The sequence below is a fragment of the Strigops habroptila genome, chromosome 12 (assembly GCF_004027225.2).
Source record: "Strigops habroptila isolate Jane chromosome 12, bStrHab1.2.pri, whole genome shotgun sequence".
In the NCBI taxonomy this organism is placed as follows: Eukaryota; Metazoa; Chordata; class Aves; order Psittaciformes; family Psittacidae; genus Strigops; species Strigops habroptila.
In genome coordinates, this window is record NC_044288.2 from 5,119,389 (window position 1) to 5,139,062 (window position 19,674).

Genomic DNA, 19,674 nt, shown 5'->3' on the forward strand with positions numbered 1-19,674 from the left:
TCTAAAAGTATCTCATGTTTTAGCTGATCCCCTTTCACCGCTATGATTCTCTACTGCTAAAGGCAGAGCAGAGCCATGACGTGAACCACCTCCAGCCCATTCCTGCATCAGACAGAGCTGCTGTGTTGCTCGTTGGGCAGAAGTCATCAGTGTCAGTGCACACACCCGCTCTGCTGTCCTCTGCTGCTGCTGTCTCTTAAAAGATTGCACAAATATAGAACCCTGGTCAGTGATGGGGGTGTTTGGAGTGTGTCTGAGCATGACGTGACTCGAGGGGAGGGCCTGGATGTGCTGGTTCGCTGATGGAAGGGTTTTGCTCTGCCAGCCCTTGTGAGGGGCTGTGGGTTGGGAATCCAGCATGCAGCAGATGTGGGACTGGGTGAGAGAAGCCTCACAGAAGCTGTACCCAGCCCATTCCACGTCGCAGGGCGGCCTCAGCCTGCTGGTCCAGTGCATCCAAACCACGGCACAAGGGTGTGTTTAGATTTTGACTCAGGCCACAGTAGCAGCATATCCACAGCAAGTGAAAACAGGATGAAAACGAGGGGTTTTCTGTCTCAAAACCACCATCCAGCACTATGTTTCTTGTAAGACCAGAGATTTACAGTGAATATTTCAGACTGTTCTTTCATTTCCTCTTTGCTGTCTCGTCCATTCTGGATGGCTGCTGGAGGACGATTATGGGAGCAGGAAGGCAGATGGAGAGCAGTTACTTTAATGGGGACTGCTCTGAGTTCTCCTATTCCCTAGATCTTGGCTATTGCTCCTACATCTGTGGAAAGACCTGACTTAGGCCAAACTCTCCCACCTCTATGCAGAAGACTGGGGACGGTTTCTAGCACCTGCTCACACGCTCTGTGTTAATTAATTCGCATAATTATTATTGTAATAAGAATTAATAATAAGCAGACTTGTGCCAGCCGGGTCTTGAAATCCAGCACGGAAACGGCTCAAGGTGCTACTGCTAAAAGAGCACGTCCTGTTTCTACCGGGGCACGAACCTTTCTGGCTCTGCACTACCCCCGGACCTCCCTCCCTGCCCGACCGCCCAGTGCATCGACCCGCCGGTGCCGCGTTGTCCGGGCCTGCAGGACCCGGGTGGTTGCGAACCGGGCCCGAACCCGCTGCCGGGGGCTGGGAGCTGCCGCTCGGCCGAGCCCCGGTCCCTGCCGCGGCTCCCGGGGCGGTGCCGTTATTTCCGGCGGCTCGGCCCGGCCCGGCCCCGGCGCGCAGGGTAACGGAAAACGGCTGCTGCGGGCCCGGGAACCGCCGCCAAGGAGGGGGTGCCCGGCCGGGCGGCGCCGGTAGCGGCCCCGCCTGAGGGGCTGGGGGGCGCCGTGGGCCGGGCACGACACGTCGCGATAGTGGCGCTGAGCGGTGCCGGGCAGCGGTCGCCGACCGGCGCGGAGCATGGACCAGTCGGTCGTTATCCAGGAGACCCTGGGGGAGGGTGCGACGTGCCGGATCGTATCCTTTGCATCGGGGTTGCGGCGGGAGGCCGCGTCCCCACCGCGCCGCGGGCCCCGTCTCGCCGCGGCCGTTCCTTGACGCTGAGCTGAAGGCGGTGCAGGGCGTCCTGGCCGCGGGGGAGGCCACGGAGAGCCGGCTCCTGGGCCTGGTGGAGACCCGCCGCGGGCTCGCGTAGGTGACAAGGCCGCGGAGGGCGGGTGGTAGCGGGGCGGCCGCGGGGGCTCCGGGGCGCGGAGGCCGCTTGAGAGCCACGTCCTGCCCCAAAGGCCTCCGCTGGGCAGCGGGGGAAGGTGGGGACAGGCCAGGCGCGGGCTCTGCGCTCCGGTGGCTTTGCCAGGACACAACCATGTTCGTTCCGGTGTTTCAAGTGGCTGCAAAAAAGATGGAGACTCAATTTTTACAAGGGGTGATAATGGAACCGGTGGGGGGTGATGGGCACAGGTCACTCCTGTGGGAGATGCTGACTGGACACAAAAGGGAAATCTTTCACAATCAGCCTCTGGAATAATCACCCGAGGGAAGTGGTGGATTCCCCAGCACTGGGCGCTGTTATGATTGTTCAACCAGGAGAAGGCTCCAGGGAGACCTTAGAGCAGTGCCAGTGCCTAAAGGGGCTTCAGGAAACCTGGAGAGGGGCTTTGGACAAGGGCCTGTAGGGACAGGACGAGGGGGAATGGCTTTAACCTGCCAGAAGGGAGATTGAGATGAGCTCTGAGGCAGAAGCTCTTCCCTGTGAGGGTGCTGAGGCGCTGGCACAGGGTGCCCAGAGAAGCTGTGGCTGCCCCATCCCTGGCAGTGTTCAAGGCCAGGTTGGACACAGGGGCTTGGAGCAACCTGCTCTAGTGGAAGGTGTCCCTGCCCTTGGCAGGGGGTTGGAACTGGATGAGCTTTAAGGTCCCTTCCAACCCTTCTGTTGGACAGGCTGCTGGCTCATCTAGTCTTGATCATGCTTTGCGTAGAAGGGTTGGACGGATGATCCTTGAGGTCCCTTCCACCCTGGGATTCCATGGTGCTACAATTCATTCTTATTCAGATGATGAGTAAGCAGGTGGATGGGTGCACAGTCGAGAATTGCTTTGGGGCTGGTGTGAGGCTGTGCTCACAGGTGCTCCTGGGTGGGATGGGATCTGTCTGTACCTGCAGCGATGCCAGAATCGAGGAGGTATTGCCTCTGTGTCTGCTCTGTGTTTGCAGGATCCACATATACACTCACCGGCGGATGGCCATCGAGGCTGAGGATGTCTGCCTGGAGAAAGTCATCCCCATCACAGAAGGGTTTGCAGTGGAAGAAGGTACGAACACACTTGGGTGGCTTAGCAACCACCTCCAAAGAAGAGTTTGGAGTCCATAGTTTGTTGTTCTACTTAATGAAATTTGGGATCTATTCAGCCTTCACATTTCTAATTCATTCTGTAATCCCCTTTGACTCCTGTGTGCCACGTGCACAGCTGGCAGGGCTCTGCTAGATGAATTGCTCTGCACCCCAGAGTGCCCCATGTCCTTCCCAGCCCCAGCAGCTTTGTTCTGCCTGTCTCTGTTCGTACCAGGAATATTTGGGATTTGAGGAATTTGCTAACCTCAAATCATCAGCGCGGGCTGCAAACCCGTTGCCTTGCTTAGTAACCAGAACTTTGTTTTACATTTGCAGTTGTCATTGACACTGACCTTCATGTCCTTGGTAAGTTCTCTTGTGGTATTTTGAGTGTTCCTGGGCCCTTGCACCAGCTACACTCCACGGGGTTGGAGCAGGGGCTCTGGTGGTCCAGATGTGGAGTGGGGGGATCTTGTATGGCTCCTATTGGGGGTCTTGGGGTGCTGTTTGCTCTGATTCATTCATGTTAACAGGTATTGTCCCCCTGCTCAACCAAAGGAATGTTTTTTCCAGAGGCTTTTAAACTGCTACTGGAAGATTAATCATTGTCACTGAATGAACAGGATAAAACTTATTATAAACGCTGACTTTTCCATTTTTAAATGGCATTCTCATGTAAAATGTGGGAAAGGAACAGGGTCAGAAGGCTTGCAGAGGCTTGTTGATAAATCTGCATGCACTAACCCGCTGCCACAGTGTGCAGGAGATGCTCGGTTGCTGAGGGCTGACCCCAGGAGCTTTTTTTCTCCCCATGTCTTTAGGCTGTGACGTGACTGTCCAGATCAGTTCCGAACATGATGAACTCACGGTGCAGTTGCCTTTCGGTTCCCACACGCGCACGTTCCTGCGGGAGGTCAGCCGGTGCCAGGAAGGTACGAGCTCCGTCACGGGCTGGATGTGACCCGCGGGTTTGGTGGTGGAGGGAGGTGAAGACACTCGGCTGGTCACTGCTGAAGAGCAGCGTCAGCATCTGAAACTTGAACACAGTTGTTAGAGCTTGCAAGCATGATGGCTCCTCACCCAGCTCAGCAGAGATGCTCGCTGTGTTGGCTGAGCAGATGCTGGTACCTGCTGCTGGTGCAGTCCAAAGGCTCGTTTGGAGCCGGTGAAGACAAGGCAGAGCTGCCGGCGTGTGCCCTCCCTCTTGCCGTGTCCTCCCGTTGCCCTTCCCGCCCCCGAGGCGAGGATCAGCCCGGGGTGATCAGCGGCGCGGCCACGCGTGTTCCCGCTCACCTCCGTCCCCGCGGTCACCCCGCTCCCCGTTCCGGCCGGCCGGGGCTCGCCTCCGTTCCTGCCGCGCGGTCCCACGGAGCTTTGAGCGCCTGGATCGACCCCCGCGGAAGACGCGCTCGGAGCTGCCGCCGCCGCTGCCTGTGGCCGGAACGGGGCGGGCGCTGGGGCGGTGCTGAGCCGGGGCGGGCCGGGGCCGGGGCCGGTCGTGGTGCCGAGCTGCGGGGATGTCCTCGGGCCGGCGGCTCCGCCGAGGTGAGCGCGGGGACCCACCGGCTGCGGGTCGGGACGGGACGGGACGGGGAGCGGAGGGCAGCGGAGCGGGGCGGGCGGTGGAGCTGCGCTGCCCGGTAGCGCGGCGTCTATGCGGGGAGCGCCGGTGCTCGGGCACGGCCCGGCCGCTCTGCGAGGGCCGACGCCCGCGGCGGGGATCGTCGGGGCTTCCGTGGGTCCGGTGCCGCTCCTCCGGTTCGGCTCGGCCCCGCGGCCGCTTCCCTGTTCGCGGAGCGCAGGTGTGGGGAATCTTGGAGCGCCCAAGCGATTCCTGGAAGTGAGCGCAGAGGAGGGAAGGGGCGAATTTTGGGACGGGCCGAGCGGGAGGGGTCGGGAATGGCCCCTCGTGTGAGAACGTGTAGCCTAGAACCGGCTGGGAGAGACCTGGGCGTATCTTGTGCTCGGGAGGGAAAACAGGCTGAACGAAACGCAACCGCGGCCTTTTGTTACTGTGGTTTTGTTGTTTCTAGAGCACAGTAACACCCTTTGAATGGTGAGCTCCTTAGGAAGTAGTTCCCCTATCAAATCGTGCCTCTGAGCTTTGGCCAGGTTGCCTTTTCAAGGCTTCATTGTGTTTGGGACATGTAGTCTAGGTCATGCTTTGCCCAGACAGGTTGGACCAGCTGATCCTCCAGGTCCTTTCCAACCTGGGATTCTATGACTCTGTGATTTTCTTGAGTCAGAGGAGTCTAGGCATCTGGTTTGGTTGGTTTGTTTTTGGTTCTTTCCCCTTGTAAGACCCCATCCCTTGGGGTCTTTTGGAACATAAATCGGTATAGAATGAGGTTTTGTCTTCCAGAAATAGCTGTATCTCATTCTGCCCTTAAATGAACATGCATACTGAGATAGCAACTTTGATATGCAAATCAAAGCGCATTTAAGTGCTGTCTAAATGCTGCCATTTGCTAGTAGAATCATAGAATTGTTTAGCTTGGACAAGACTGTTAAGATCATCAAGTCCAACCGCTAACCCAGCAGTGCCACGCTCATCACTAAACCATGTCCCTAAGGGCAACGTGTCCCATGTCCCTAAGGGCAACACAGGCTTTTAGATACCTCCAGGGATGGTGACTCCACCACTTCCCTGGGCAGCCTGTTCCAGTGCTTGATAAACCTTTTGGTGAAGACATTTTTCCTAATATCCAACCTAAACCTCCCCTGGTGCAACTTGATAGGTAGTAGGGTGATATTAGTTCATTATCTCATCTGTGAATTGAAGCTGGCTGGTGAATGAGAGCATCTGTAAAGGGATTTAAATGTACCTTGTATGGTTTCTGTTCACAATTTTGATTAAAGCCCCTACCCCAAAAGCTACCTCTGTGCAGTCACAGTCACAAATGTGGTGCTGCTTCGTTTGGAACCCTGAAAAGAACAAACTTATTTCCCTCCAGGCTGGAGTAGCACAGTCCTGCATGGATTGCTGCTTACACTTCCATTAAGTAAAGAGCAGACTGGCTAAGACTCATCTATCTAATGACAAGGCTAATTTAATTCTCCCTTCTGAACACTTATGTGTAAATTCTATGTTATCTAAAAGATACAATACATTTTCCTGCTGTGGCACTATAATGTCACTGCATGTTTTTAACAAGAGGATCTTTATTACCGCTTAAATCTCCTTTAGCTGCAAATCCTGCCTGATTCAGACTGTCCGCTTCCTGCTGTTCTGTAATCTCTGCACATAGCTCTTCATTTCTGTGCCCATTTCAATTATTGAACGAGGTCATTATCTTACTAAATATTCCACTTCAGTTTGCTAACCCACAGATCCCTCTGGCTACAGCAGTCTGTATCTAGGTATAGATTTGTCTAAAGGAAACAGGCCTTTTCCAGGACTGATGTCTGTCTGAGGAGAATCCTACCTAAAACTGATTTCAGCTAATGAGGTTAAAATGCAAAAGTGTGATACATGACTGTGATCTATGGATCATGTAGTGGCTGTATCAGCAGCACTGAACAGGATACAAGTTACAGAATGGTTTGGGTTGGAAGGGATGTTAAAGCTCATCCAGTTCCAACCCCTGCCACGGGCAGGGACACCTTCCACTAGAGCAGGTTGCTCCAAGCCCCTGTGTCCAACCTGGCCTTGAACACTGCCAGGGATGGGGCAGCCACAGCTTCTCTGGGCACCCTGTGCCAGCGCCTCAGCACCCTCACAGGGAAGAGCTTCTGCCTAAGAGCTCATCTCAGTCTCTTCTCTTTTAGCTTAAAGCCCTTTTCCTATCTCTCTACATTGCTTGGTCTTTACCCGTAGAGCTTGCAGAGGCTCAGGCAGCACTGGTGAAGTACTTAGTGCCTATATGAAGTACTATGGTGAGCTCCGTCCCAGCTCACCAAGACCAGGCTTTGCAGCGCATCTCTGAGCTGCGTATGCTCCTGTTCCTGTGTGACTTTGGCTGCGTGATCCATAATGAGGTTTGAGTCACAGGCTCTTCTGCAGCGAGGCTCTGATAAATCCTCTTACACAGTCTTTATTTTCAGAGGGCTCTTGGTCAGAAGAGGTTTTCCAAGCTGAGAACACGGCCACTTCTTGTCAGGTTGTTTACATGCTGAGTGCCTTGGTAAAGTACTTCAGGTTCTATTTCTGGTTTGCACCCTTGTCCTGGAGCTGGTATTGTGACAACAATAACATTTTAATTCTTCTGGGCTGTGCTCACTGAAAGAGCAGCTCAGCTGAATGACTAGAACCTTAGCATCTTAAAAACAATGTCTATATCATCATTAGATTTATGTACTAAGTAGCATCATCTTGAGGTTGTTGTTTGTTCATCTTAAACACAGAGACCCCCATGCAGGATCGTCTTTTTTAACTGTTCCTTTGCCATTTGTAGGAGCAGAATGTTGTGACTGAAACTAAATCCTGAAAGACCAGTCAAATTTTGCTAATGTAAAGTGATGTGTTTAGTGTCACCCCTGAATCTAGTTACATTTGCATGGTGGCAGCCCTGTACTTTTTTAGGAGGGTGCAGTTTGCATTGAGGCACTTGTTTCTGCTGTGGTACAGTGGGCTCATGTGGTGACTCTGTTCTGCATGGTCTTGAGGGGGGAGATGCTTGTGCTTTGCTGTGTGCTTGTAGATAAGTAGAAACCCTATAAATGGCAGTGTGGTTTTTGGGGGGTTGTTTTTTCTTCCTTTTCTCTTCCTTTCTTTGGACTTCCTGCCTTGCTTCAGAAAGGAAAAACCTGTTATTAACCTACATTTTTTAGATTCCTAGGATAAAGCCCTGGATTTTGTGCTGCTAAGTCCTGGTTTGGCTTAGCTCTAATGGAGAGCCAACAGCTCTGCTGTTCTCCGTGACCCCACCACATCTTAGTGTCAAGTTCTTCCTCTAGAAGGGAAGCTGCATCGTCACGGAACAGTTCTGTCAGATTAGGTTAGATCTCTCAGGTAACTGGAAGAGAGGCTGCAGGGTGCTGTTTCTCCACACAGCTCTAACTTACATTCTGCTGACAGATTTTTGCCAGTGTTTGCATAAGTGCGTTGATAAATTAAAGAACATTTTGTGTTTAATGTGAAACTCTTCGGTTTGGTTTTGTTTTTTTTCCTTTCCAGAAGTGGTTAGCTCTGAAGGCGTCAAAAAGAACGGAAAAAAGCCTGTGGTTAGTCAGAACCGGAGCCGTGACAGCACTGATAAAAGTGCTCCTGGGTAGGTATCTCTCTCTTTTTGCGTAGTTTTTGGTGAAGCAGTTGAATCATAGAATCCCAGCCTGGTTTGGGTTGGAAGGGACCTTAAAGCTCATCCAGTTCCAACCCCCTGCCACGGGCAGGGACACCTTCCACTAGAGCAGGTTGCTCCAAGCCCCTGTGTCCAACCTGGCCTTGAACACTGTCAAGGGTGTTCACTTGAAGGGAGAGTTGTGCACGTCAGCTCTTTGTGGAAGGTCTAGTGAGGAGTAAAAGTGCTGGCAACGTTTCTTTGCTGGTTTAGCTACACCTCTCCTCCACAAAGGATCTTGTATAGTGACAGTAAATATATATAAGTTCTGGGTACTCGGTTGCGTGTGGATGGAATGAGCTGCGGTGGGCAGATTGCTGATGCTTAGATGTCTAAAGGAAGAAAAAGAAAGTGCAGCGATCTTTCTGCTTCCTGGTTTTCAGTGGGAAACCAACGGGGGAAGTTGGTCTCTGGTGGCAGCGTGTGAGGCCTGTGCACACACCAGAGCTCGAGCAATCTTGCAGCTGCGTTATCTAGTTCCATCTGTGGGTGCCCGTGTCAGCTGCAGTCCCCAGAGGGGGTGGAATCTAAAGCAGAAGTTGTCAGCTTTTTGAGAAGAGAGTCTGCAGATTCTAGTTAAGGAGAGGAAAAAGTTCAGCATAAGGATGCTGTCAGAGCTTTAGTGGGAATTTCAGTGCAGCCTCTCAAGGACAGTCCTGCTAGTCCCCTATTTGGGCATATTTTGGAGGTTTAGTAGGACAGGAGCTGCTAGTGTTGTTTATTTGTAATTCAGAGAGCTTTGGCTTAGGGCCACCCTGTCCCATAGATACACGCTTAAAATGTCAGTTTCATTTTCCAGTTCCCAGGACTTTGTGGACCTTGCCATATATCCTTCAAAGCCTGTGTGCTGTCCTTGGCACTGGTGTGCAAGTTGGTGACCTTAAATTCATATCATCATCCTTTCGGTGTGGGAACTCCCAAGCTGTGGCATTATTGCTGTTGCAAAAGGAGTTTGCAGAGCCATGAGATACTAAATAAAACCAGCTCTACCTCCACCCGCTCTGTGCTGCCTCCTTTCTAGGCAGAGCTGGGAGTTCTCCACCAGAGGCTTTGCTTCTGCTGAGGTCAGAAGGGCTGAGCAGGGGCAGCAGGAGATGAGATTTGCACCTCCTTACTCCAGGAAGCAGGAAAGGTGTACAGGTTTTGTGTCAACATTGAGGTATGAGTAAGGCCTGCTGTGAACCAACAGGTTGCACCAGATTAGTGAAGACCATTTGTTATTTCAGTTAGTTACACTGTTTTTATCTACAGGTACAAGAAATGCTCCTTTTGGTCTTGTTTGCTTATCCCAAACATTGACTATGATCAGTGAAACAGATAGATGTGAATCAAGTCCTTGGTGACAGAAAGAAGCTGTTCAGGGTGTGTGTATATCCTGGGTTTCATCACACAGTTTTGCTTTTGTTTCCAGGCAAAACAAACTCAAACCTGAAGTGACAACTGAAATGGTGCGGTCCTCCAGCGTCATGGTGTCAGACAAGGCTTCAATCTTATCAGAGCCAAAGTTTGGACTACGAGACACTATTATTAAATCTCAGCTTCTACAACAGGTGGATTCCTACACATACATCCAGAACTTCAGGTAATGATCATTCCTGAGAAGAACTTCTTCTTGTGGGCTGTAAGTTCATTAGCATAAGCTGTTATTTCATCTGGGTTTGATGGACACTAGAAAAGTGTGATCCTTACTTCCCAGAACAGCTTTCTTTCCTCATTTAGGCATTAGCAGAGAAGAATTTCATTCCTGTCTCTGTTGAGACCTTCTAGTTCTTGTTGAGAAAATGTCCTTTTTAAAATGACTTTTTCCTGTGCTTATTTCAGACTGTGTCTGGATATGCATCAGTTCTGTGCACCTCTGGCCTTCTCTCTCACTGCTCTGTTCACTGCTTATCATGTAGTCTTCTTTCTTTTCCATACTACGTGTAAATGTGTATTGTCTGTAAAACATGTCTGTAAAGATGCTGCTGTAATTACATCATTTTAGGGGTTTAAACTTTGTCACATTTTCCTAATTCCCCCCAGAAACATGTTACTCTTCATCAGTTATATGTAGTATTAAGCACCTGGGTTAATAATAGGAGTATTTCCATCAGCTCTACAATTGCAGTGCTGGGATTTAGTTACTCTCTTTTCAGATTTTTTGTGGGGACATACAATGTGAACGGTCAGTCACCCAAAGAAAGCCTCCAGCCTTGGCTGGCATGCGATGCCGAGCCTCCAGACATCTACTGTGTGGGGTGAGTGCCTCTTTCTGGCCCATCCTTCCATACCTTGACTGTGGGTTGCTTGCTTGTGAATTGGTAGCGTGGAGGTTTAGCCAAGACACTACAGCTGAGGAATGTTTGTACTGCCTTACTCCATTGCACAGCTTTAAAGTATGTGTTTGCACAGCCTGGAAGGGCTGTAAATCTGTTGTTAGTGTTTGAACTCTGGCACTGCAGTGTTACAAAATCTTTAGTGCCATTCAACTTAATACTAATAGTGATTGAGCTTTACACTTAACATACCTCTAAAATCTGCATAACTGAATTTGAGTTTTCAGTTATAAATATAGTGAGTATAAATTGATTTAGTTCTTTCCCAGAGGGAAGGATTGGGGAGTCATAAACAAGTGCATGCATCCATGGGTTCCTTCCTCTAACACAGTTTCCAGGAGCTTGATCTGAGTAGAGATGCCTTGTTTTTCACTTACACACCGAGGGAAGAAGAATGGTTTGAAGCTGTAACTGACAGTCTTCACCCAGATGCCAAATATGCAAAGGTAAATGCAGCTTTTGGGGAGGTTTGATTTCCACTTGGGCCTCTTTTCTCTTTGGTTTTTCTTATTCTCAGTTGCTGCGACTTCCAGAGTTCATTGTCTATAGCTCTTGGTCAGGCAGAAGTGCTCTGAAGGTGAAGCAGGGAGTGTTGATGTGCACGGTGCTGAGGTGAGGGCAGGACAGGAGAGCAGAGCTGGGCATCCATGCATAAAGGAAGCTCCTGCTATCATGGGGGAAGAGAATAGGAAGTAGCTTCTTCCATGTCTGTCTCCACAGGGCATGGTGGAGTGAGTTGTGAGAGTATCTTGGTAGGAATGCTACTTATGTTTTGGCTCCCACTCCTTAGGTCTGCTTTGTTTCTTGTCACTGTTGTTGAAGGGAAGCTCCTTGCATGGGCTGTGCCTGTGCTGGAGGTTTTGCTTTGGGCTTCAGCTTCATTTACTGGGGTGCTGGTCCCTGTCTCTTCCGTGTGCTGTGCTGCTGGGAGTGCCTGTGCGCCCGGCTGCTCTGTTGGATGAGCCTGGAACTCTCTTTTTCTCCATCTGTATTTTGGTGACCTATGTTCTGGGCTGGGGGGTGATGTGCCTTCTCACACCAAAACCTCTCCCATTCAAGTATTTAATGGAATAGCATCTGTTTTTCAGGTGAAACTTGTGCGGCTGGTGGGAATCATGCTTCTGTTCTATGTGAAAGCAGAGCATGCTTTGCACATCTCCGAGGTGGAAGCTGGGACTGTGGGAACTGGAGTCATGGGGAGGATGGTAAGAATGGCAACTGTGCATGAGAAGGGGTGAGACATAGAAAAGCCCTGGAGAGCCCCTCTCCTTAAACATAGTGGCTATTCCTCCAGCTGAGGGATGCAGCTGCCTTTGGAAGCACAGACTCCTGTCCTCATGCCAGCTTTGGGCGTTGCCAGAGGGAATTGCCCTCTGCTTGCAAAGGCTCAAAGACCTTGAGGGAGAATCTTTGAAGGCCTTTTCTTCCTGATTGCACATGCTGGGCTGTGTGGGGCCTTGCTCTCACGTGGTTTTGTTGTTGGCTGTGATTCTGCCCAAAGCAAGTAACAGAAGGAGATGTGAGTAGAAGAAACATGAATGTGTCTATCCAGATTAGTTTTTCCGAGGAGGACTTCCTGCACGTTCTGAACCACTGAATGAAATCTGTGCCCTTTGAATGTAGTTTCTGTAGTTTTTATACCTTGTCAGTGGTGGTTTTGACCAGCTATGCTGTGTGCATTCTCCTCCATTTACAATTTTCTTATTGTTTGTGTTAAAAGATCCAGTTTGTTGCTAAACTGATTCCAGGACTTGCTGAAGTAATGGACCAGCTCTCTTAGTGATTTTACTTTCCTTTTGTGTTAGTTAATTCCTGAATTACAAACTGAGCTCCATGTGCTTGCTGTGTTTTATTGCTGTGTGCACCCCTCACGTGAGTTGTTGGCTTCAATTCATGCAATAATCGTCAGTGGCATTTTCAGCCTTTTCCTTCCTCTGCAATTAAGCCATCTGCCTCAATGTCTTTTGGCTTGTCCAAAGATTCATCTGGGCAAAGATTAATCTGTTGTGTAGAAGCTTCTGACCAATGTCTTTGTCTTTGTCTTTCAGGGTAACAAAGGTGGTGTTGCCATAAGGTTTAAATTCCATAACACTAGCATGTGCATTGTGAATTGCCACCTCGCAGCTCACATGGAGGAATACGAGCGGAGGAACCAGGACTTCAAAGACATCTGCTCTCGGATGCAATTCTGGCAGTTGAATCCAAATTTGCCCCCTCTCACTATTGGCAAACACGAGTATGCTTCCTGACTGTGTGAATTGCTGCATGTGGCAAGGAAGAACCATGTGAATGTACTGGGGCATGAGGTTCTCTCAGCAGGGTTGTGAGAAGGGGTGCCCAGTGATCTGGAGGGGCCTGAAATGCCTTACCATAAGCCTGGTTTTGAGAGTGGTCACCTATACAGTGCTGACAAGTCCCTTGCCTTCTTATGCTATTCCAGGTTCTTTTATTTTCAAGCATGGAGTGGGAATGGGGTGATAATACGCATCGATTTCCCAAGTGGGTCGTGGGATTTAGTCAGTGTGGACTATTAAAAGTACCAGTTATTAAGAGATAGTGACAAACATGCAGAGTAGGAATTAAACCCAGCAAAGGTAGAAAATGTAGCTTCTCTTTCAAGTTTTCGCTCTTGTTCTCTCTGATGGAGAGGCGTAGACCTGATCCTGTTGAGGTTAGAAGAGCTCCTGCTGGCACTGGGTGGTTTGAGGCATGGCTGTGGTGCTGCCAGCTTGTGCTTTGGTCATCCTCAGGCCTCTGCAGACTTCTGGTGTACGTTCTCTTTCAGTGTGGTCTTATGGTTGGGTGACCTCAACTATCGGCTGGAGGATCTGGATGTGGCAAAAGTGAAGCAGCTTGTAGATGAGAAAGCATTTCTAGAGCTTTGCCAGTATGACCAGGTACTGATGTCTCACCTACCTGCAGGTGGTGCTGAGGGTGCTAGTTAGAAACTGCAGTGCTGAACATCTCCCTTTTAGCTCATATGGGAACTGTGCTCGAGCTTATTGAAAATTACATTTTTTACCCTTTTTTCTTCCTTAGCTAAAGAGGCAAATGAATGCAAATGCAGCCTTTGAAGGCTTTACAGAGGGAGAGATTTCTTTCCAGCCAACATACAAATATGATCCAGGCTGTGATGACTGGGACACAAGGTATGGTGATTGCCTCGTGCGACGCTACCAAAGGAAATAAAGCTAAAAAGAATTGCAGATGTATATATAAATACTATAAACAGGAGCAGTTCTGAGGTTATTGCTGTTTCCTCTCCCTTGGCTCCAAAATTCATCTCCACTTTACATCTATTTATGTTGCTTTTCTTCCACTGCTATTTGTCAGATATTCCTAATCTTTTTTTCTTTTCCTCCAGGAATTATCCATTGGGTTTCCTCTTAGTTAGAGCTGCACAAAATTAAGGAATCATTTGAGTTGGATTCATTCTTTTGGTTCGGTTTGGTTTGGTTTTCTTTTCCCAAGCAAAACTTTCAGGATCTTTTATTTGCTGATATGTGCTGTACCTACTAAGGCCAGACCAGCTAGGGTTTGAAATGGTGCATTTGTGCTGTCTGTAGCTGAGTGGGTCCTCCAAAAGACCAGCATTCGTGTTACACACTACAGAGTGGCTGACCTGTTCTTCGTAAACTGGGGATATTGGCTTCAAGTTCTTCCCTGTGAGGGTGCTGAGGCGCTGGCACAGGGTGCCCAGAGAAGCTGTGGCTGCCCCATCCCTGGCAGTGTTCAAGGCCGGGTTGGACACAGGGGCTTGGAGCAACCTGCTCTAGTGGAAGGTGGCCCTGCCCGTGGCAGGGGGTTGGAACTGGCAGGGACACCTTCCACTAGAGGTAGAAAAGAAATAGAAAGTAAAGCGTGATACAGAGATAGCTAATAGCAGACAAATAAACTTTTGTAACTAGGAAAAGAAACTGCAGAAAATACAACTTTGGTAGAGAAGTAGCTCCACGCCACATCAGGAAAACACCAAGGCTGTGGCAGAGCAGGATTGTGCCTTGCATTGCTACCCCGCCTGCCCTGTGCCTGGAAACTCATTTGTACCTCTGTTGTAGTGAGAAGTGTCGTGTTCCAGCCTGGTGTGATCGGATACTCTGGAAAGGGCAGAACATCACCCAGCTGAGCTATCGCAGCCATATGGCTCTGAAGATCAGTGATCATAAGCCAGTTAGCTCCGTGTTTGAAATTGGGGTAAGTACATCAATGCTGAAGGAAATAACTCGCTGACCTTGCGCTCTCTGTGGGGAGAGCAGGAAGGAGGGGGAAGGTTCTCCTGCCAATTTCCCTCTCCTCCTGCTTTTATGGCCTCCACGGAGAACAATGGCTTGAAAGGTGGGCTAGATAAGATACTGAGGTAGGACTGTGGTTCCTAGTAAGGCAGGGTTGTGTTAAATGACTCAGTGAAGCAGAATAATGCATGAATATCTGGAGGTGTTTTTTCAGAAGTGATCTTTTGCCTGTTTTTGTTATTTACCTGATAACACAGAAACTTGCAGTGCAGGAATTCTACATCATTAATAGCACAGCAGAGTGTTTTCAGACTTTTATTTAAGGAAAAACCACAAGAGCTGCTCTGCTACTACTTGCTAGTTATGGCACGATCCCAAGGGGAGCTTGGAGTGTGAGTGCTCCAGGTGGCTCTGTTCATTACACGTGTTGTATACACTAGTGTGCTGCTAAAATCAAATCACTTCATGTTACCAGCTGTGTTACAGGTCTCCCACAGAGGTACAGTAAGTGCCTGTAGCTTCAGTGTGTGTCCTTTTCAGGTGAAAGTTGTGGATAAGGAGCTCTACCGAAAAGCCTGTGAGGAAATAGTGCGCTCCCTGGATAAGCTGGAGAATGCCAACATTCCCTCAGTGACCCTCTCCCAGAGAGAGGTAGGGTATGTTCCTGTGCTGTGATTCCATAGACCCCAGAAGCATATTCCAGCAGTAGAAAATGGATTCTAGACCATGGGGTCTGGTTCCAAAGAGGAATAATAGTTTGTCTTCCAACTGTTCTTTGTTTACAAGCCCTAGAAATAGTAGTTTCTGTTTAGATGCAGGTAAATTCCGTTCACAGTACCAGGCTGAAACACAGGCTGTACTGCTCCCTGAGGTGGGGTGAGAGTAAAAGGACAGTTTGTGGCCCTTGCTCTGAAATATAAAATGTAAATTCTGGAGGATTTGGAGAAGGTCACAAAACTGGCATTTGCTTTGTGTTTTGGGGCCTACAAAAGATAAGCAAATGAGACATTTGAGGCTAGAGCTATCTTGTTCTCAGGTTTCATTGAGGTTATTTGAGGGGAGCGTTTGTTTTAAAGGGCCCACTGATACAACCAACTTAGCATATAGAGTAAGCAAATGTAATCCTGTGTAGTCCTGAAAGAGATGGGATGCAGGAGCAAGGGGGTTAATCTGGGTATTTTGCTGCTTAATGATTAAACCACAGGACAGGAATTGCTGCTAGTGCTTGGCAAGGTGGAATTGGCTGATAATGGTGATTGGTATTTGTTTCTAGTTCCATTTTAAGGATGTTAAATACATGCAGCTGCAGGTGGAGAGGTTTACAATCCGCAATGGACAAGTGCCCTGCCAGTTTGAATTTATCAGCAAACCAGATGAGGACAGCTACTCCAAGGAGTGGCTCATTGCTAATCCCAGTAAGGGCTTTCTGCTCTCAGGTGAGGTCCTCATTGTCCATCTCTTGTTAATGAGCTACTGTTGTCACCTTGTATCTTAGTTCTCTCTGCTGTTTTGAGACTGCTCTGCCTATTTGCAGGCTTATTGGTTTAATACCTTTCTTTAATGAATTATGTTGGGTTTTTTGTCTTCTGGCAGATACTGAGATCACAATTGAACTGGAGGTGTTTGTTAATAAATCTACAGCTACACACTTAAACTCTGGAGAGGAAAAACTTGAAGATATCTTGGTCCTGCACCTGATTAGGGGGAAGGATTATTTTCTATCTGTAACAGGCAACTACTTGCCAAGTTGCTTTGGGTCTCCTATTCATGCGCTGTGTCACATGAGGGTACCGATCCAGGACATGTCAGCAGAATCCGTTCGGAAACTTGTGAGTTTAAGACAAGATTGTCTTCTGAACCCACAAGAACCATTAAACTAGATGTTAAGTCTTTATTGTTAAGGAGCCTTCTTCCACTTCCCTGGTCCATAGTCTGAGAATGCTGATGCAGCTTGTGCTCTCCAGTGCACCGTCTGCACACCCTGCCTTAGTTCTTCACGTGGAGGAACCAACCCATTTCATATAGAGAGCACTGGAAGTAAGATCCATTTGCTCTGCCTGCATGTTTAAAAAAGGTGTGCAACTTCTAAATGTAGACCTTTTCCCCAAGCCTTTGGCTTTCTCTGCATGGAATGGAGATGTGTGTGTTTATGTGAGGCATGATGTAATGCTTCTACAGAGCTCAGTGCACATGAAGCATGTTTATGAGAGCAGCTTGTTTCTTCTATCTGGACTTCAGATAGAAGTGCCTGTTGTACTAGTCTTGCATGAAGTTGTGAGTGAAGCTGCACAGTTTCTCAGCAAGTCTTAACGCTCAGGTATAAGCTTTGTGAAGTATTTTTGCAGAGCTGAGGAAGGACTTGGCTAGCTGCCTTTTTTTCTCCCTTTCCTTTTTCCCTTCTCTCCCCACACCTCCTTCCCTCAGACCCTGATGCCACTAGAAATGAGTGGTAATGCTGTTCCAGCTGAAAAGCCATTGGAAATTCCAAAAGAGCTGTGGATGATGGTGGATTACTTATACCGCAATGCTTCCCAGCAGGTTGGTAGTGTTTGTACTGGAAACACAAAATAACTGGTTTGCCTTGGGTTTAGTTTTGAAGAAGATACTGGTAATAGCAGTGGTTGTGAACTGTGGCCAATGGTAGAGAGAGATAAAGGACATTGTGATAAGTGGTCCTGGTGCTCCGGGTTGCACCATTTCATGCTGGTGAGCTTGTCTGTGTGTGGCTTGCATCACCAGCCTCCCTCCTGCATTGCTGCTGCACAGCAGCCTTGCTAGAGCTGCTCATGGTGAGATTTGTGCTGATAACTAACAATTTAGAGAGATTTTTCCAGCCAGATTACAACAACATTGCTCTATTTACCCAAATAACTGTTATTTTCCTTGAGAATGACTAATGGTCTTTGCAGGAGGATCTGTTTCAGCAACCAGGCCTCAGATCTGAATTTGAGCAAATCCGAGATTGTTTGGACAAAGGAATACACGATACCCTCCGTATCCTTTCAGCCTGACGTCTGGTAAAGCTCACTACACCTCAGTGATCAAAGCTGGAAAAGATTTGATCAATCTGCTGTGCTCCACCATGGTTTTTAAATCACTGAGTCTCATCTTGGGGTAACTGAGCTCTGCAGTTCTGCTACTCCTCGTTGTCAGTACTAATGCGTCCACTAATCCTCCTTGCAACGTTGACGAATGATTGTTGATGAATCCTGTAAGAGTCCAACTGCCAAAGGAAACAGCTTGCTATGTCAAGTGGCTTAACTCAAAGCTGTGAACAATATGAGGGGTTCTTGGAGACTTAGATTAATGTGTCAGCAGAAATGTGACCAAACCAGATCACATTGTACTTGCCTCTTCCTTAACCCTCTTTGGATCAGATGGCAGCAACCACTCGGTAGCAGAAGCCCTCCTGCTCTTCCTGGAAAGCCTGCCCGAGCCGGTCATCTGCTCCAGGTTCTACAGCAGATGTTTGGAGAGTGCCGACAGCTACCCTCAGAGCTGTCAGGTATTGCTGGCTTCACTGTTCTGTAATGCCAGAGGGAGGGGAGGCAAACTGGGTTATGCCAGACCAGTTTTTGCTCTCAGAAATGGTGCTTTTTGGTTATGAAGGGCTGTTAGTATTTGCAGACAGGGTGATGTTGGTAGTAGATGCTGCTAAGCCATTGCTGTGTCTTCAATATAAATGGTGTTTTTTCTCCCTTCCTCAGATTATCTCTAAGCTGCCAGCGTGCCATAAGAATGTGTTTGACTATCTAATGGCATTTCTCCGAGAACTACTGAAAAATTCGTGCAAAAACCATTTGGATGTGAATATTCTCGGTAAGGAGAGCAAAATACCCCTTCTGTTCAGAGGGGGTTGGCAGTGTATGTAACAAACGTAAGCACAGTTGTGGCCTCACTGTTCTCAAGCATTTAACAATGAACAGTCCATAGAAAAACAGTCACTGCAGCAGCCTAAGTGACTTGGAGGTGTGTGGGTCACCAGCTTTATCTTACCCCATTCCGAAGGCAGGTGCTGTCTCTGACTCACTGAGGCTGGGGGAATTACCCTTGATACTCTGCTGCTGACCGGCTCTTCCTGTCAGCTTTATTGATTTCTCTTTTCTTTTATTAATACAGCTAGTATATTTGGTGGCTTGTTGCTTCGACCTCCTCCTGGACATCCTCCACCTGATATAACTGAAAAGAGTAAAGCTCAGCAATTTATCCATCAGTTCCTCGTGATAGAAGACAATCTACCATGAATCTCAGATGCAGCTAATCTTATTTTTAGGTATCAAATTACTGTAAAAATATTGGGTTTGTACAGTATAATGCCTTTTTTTTATATATAGCATAGTATTTTATACAATCTATGGCTTTTGAAGGCACAGAGCAGGGAGCTTGAATCAGCTGTCACTGTTTAAGCTGTAAAGTATATAAAATTTCTAAATAAGCTGTATGTAGACAAGCAAAAATATAAAAGCTGAGACTTAACACTGTATTTTATTTAAGTTGTATTAAAACTCAGAATTCTAAGTCTTTGTTATTTAAATAAAGAGTTCTCAGTGCCTTTTAGCAGCTGATTCGTCTGTTCTTGATGTTGGCTGGTTTAGTGCTCTGCCACCCTCGATGTAAAGAAGTTCTTCCTTATGTTGAGGTGAAACTTCTAGTGTTTTAGTTTATGGCCATTGCTCCTCGTCCTGTTACTGGGCACCACTGGAAAGAGTCTGGCCCCATCCTCCCGGCACCCACCTTCGAGATAAGCTGCTCCGTGGAAAAGGACCTGGGGGTGCTGCTGACTGATGGAGCTGAACATGAGCAGCTTGTGCCCAAGCAGCCACGAAGCCACCAGCATCCTGGCCTGTATCAGCACCAGTGTGACAGCAGGGCCAGGGCAGTGATTGTCCCCCTGCACTGGGCACTGGTGAGGCTGCACCTCGAATCCTGTGTCAGTTCTGGGCCCCTCACTGCAGGAGGACATTGAGGTGCTGGAGCGGGGCCAGAGAAGGGCACCGGAGCTGGTGCAGGGCCTGGAGCACAAGTGTGATGAGGAACGGCTGAGGGACCTGGGGGGTTTATTCTGG

General features: G+C 48.7%; 1 protein-coding gene across 6 annotated transcripts; it reads left to right on the plus strand.

Annotated features, from left to right (window-relative positions):
* The first annotated feature begins 1,103 nt into the window (after positions 1-1,103).
* Positions 1,104-19,165, plus strand: INPP5B (inositol polyphosphate-5-phosphatase B). Of its 6 annotated transcripts, XR_003994219.1 has the most exons (23): positions 1,105-1,467; positions 1,562-1,641; positions 2,665-2,762; positions 3,119-3,148; positions 3,604-3,714; positions 7,899-7,992; positions 9,473-9,643; positions 10,197-10,298; positions 10,708-10,822; positions 11,465-11,581; positions 12,425-12,612; positions 13,162-13,273; positions 13,416-13,525; positions 14,435-14,570; positions 15,149-15,259; positions 15,882-16,044; positions 16,202-16,437; positions 16,540-16,645; positions 17,033-17,146; positions 17,518-17,602; positions 17,986-18,113; positions 18,316-18,427; positions 18,728-19,091. XR_003994219.1 is itself a non-coding variant. In XM_030505066.1 (22 exons), exons 1-22 carry the CDS (start codon positions 1,411-1,413, stop codon positions 18,850-18,852), a joined length of 2,595 nt encoding a protein of 864 aa, XP_030360926.1. In that variant the 5' UTR covers positions 1,118-1,410; the 3' UTR covers positions 18,853-19,165. The 6 variants fall into 6 exon arrangements, 4 of the variants coding, with proteins under 4 accessions (XP_030360929.1, XP_030360926.1, XP_030360930.1 ...); XR_003994220.1 differs by having other exon boundaries at positions 1,106-1,467; positions 16,202-16,682; XM_030505066.1 differs by lacking the exon at positions 16,540-16,645 and having other exon boundaries at positions 1,118-1,467; positions 18,728-19,165.
* The last annotated feature ends 509 nt before the right edge of the window (positions 19,166-19,674 follow it).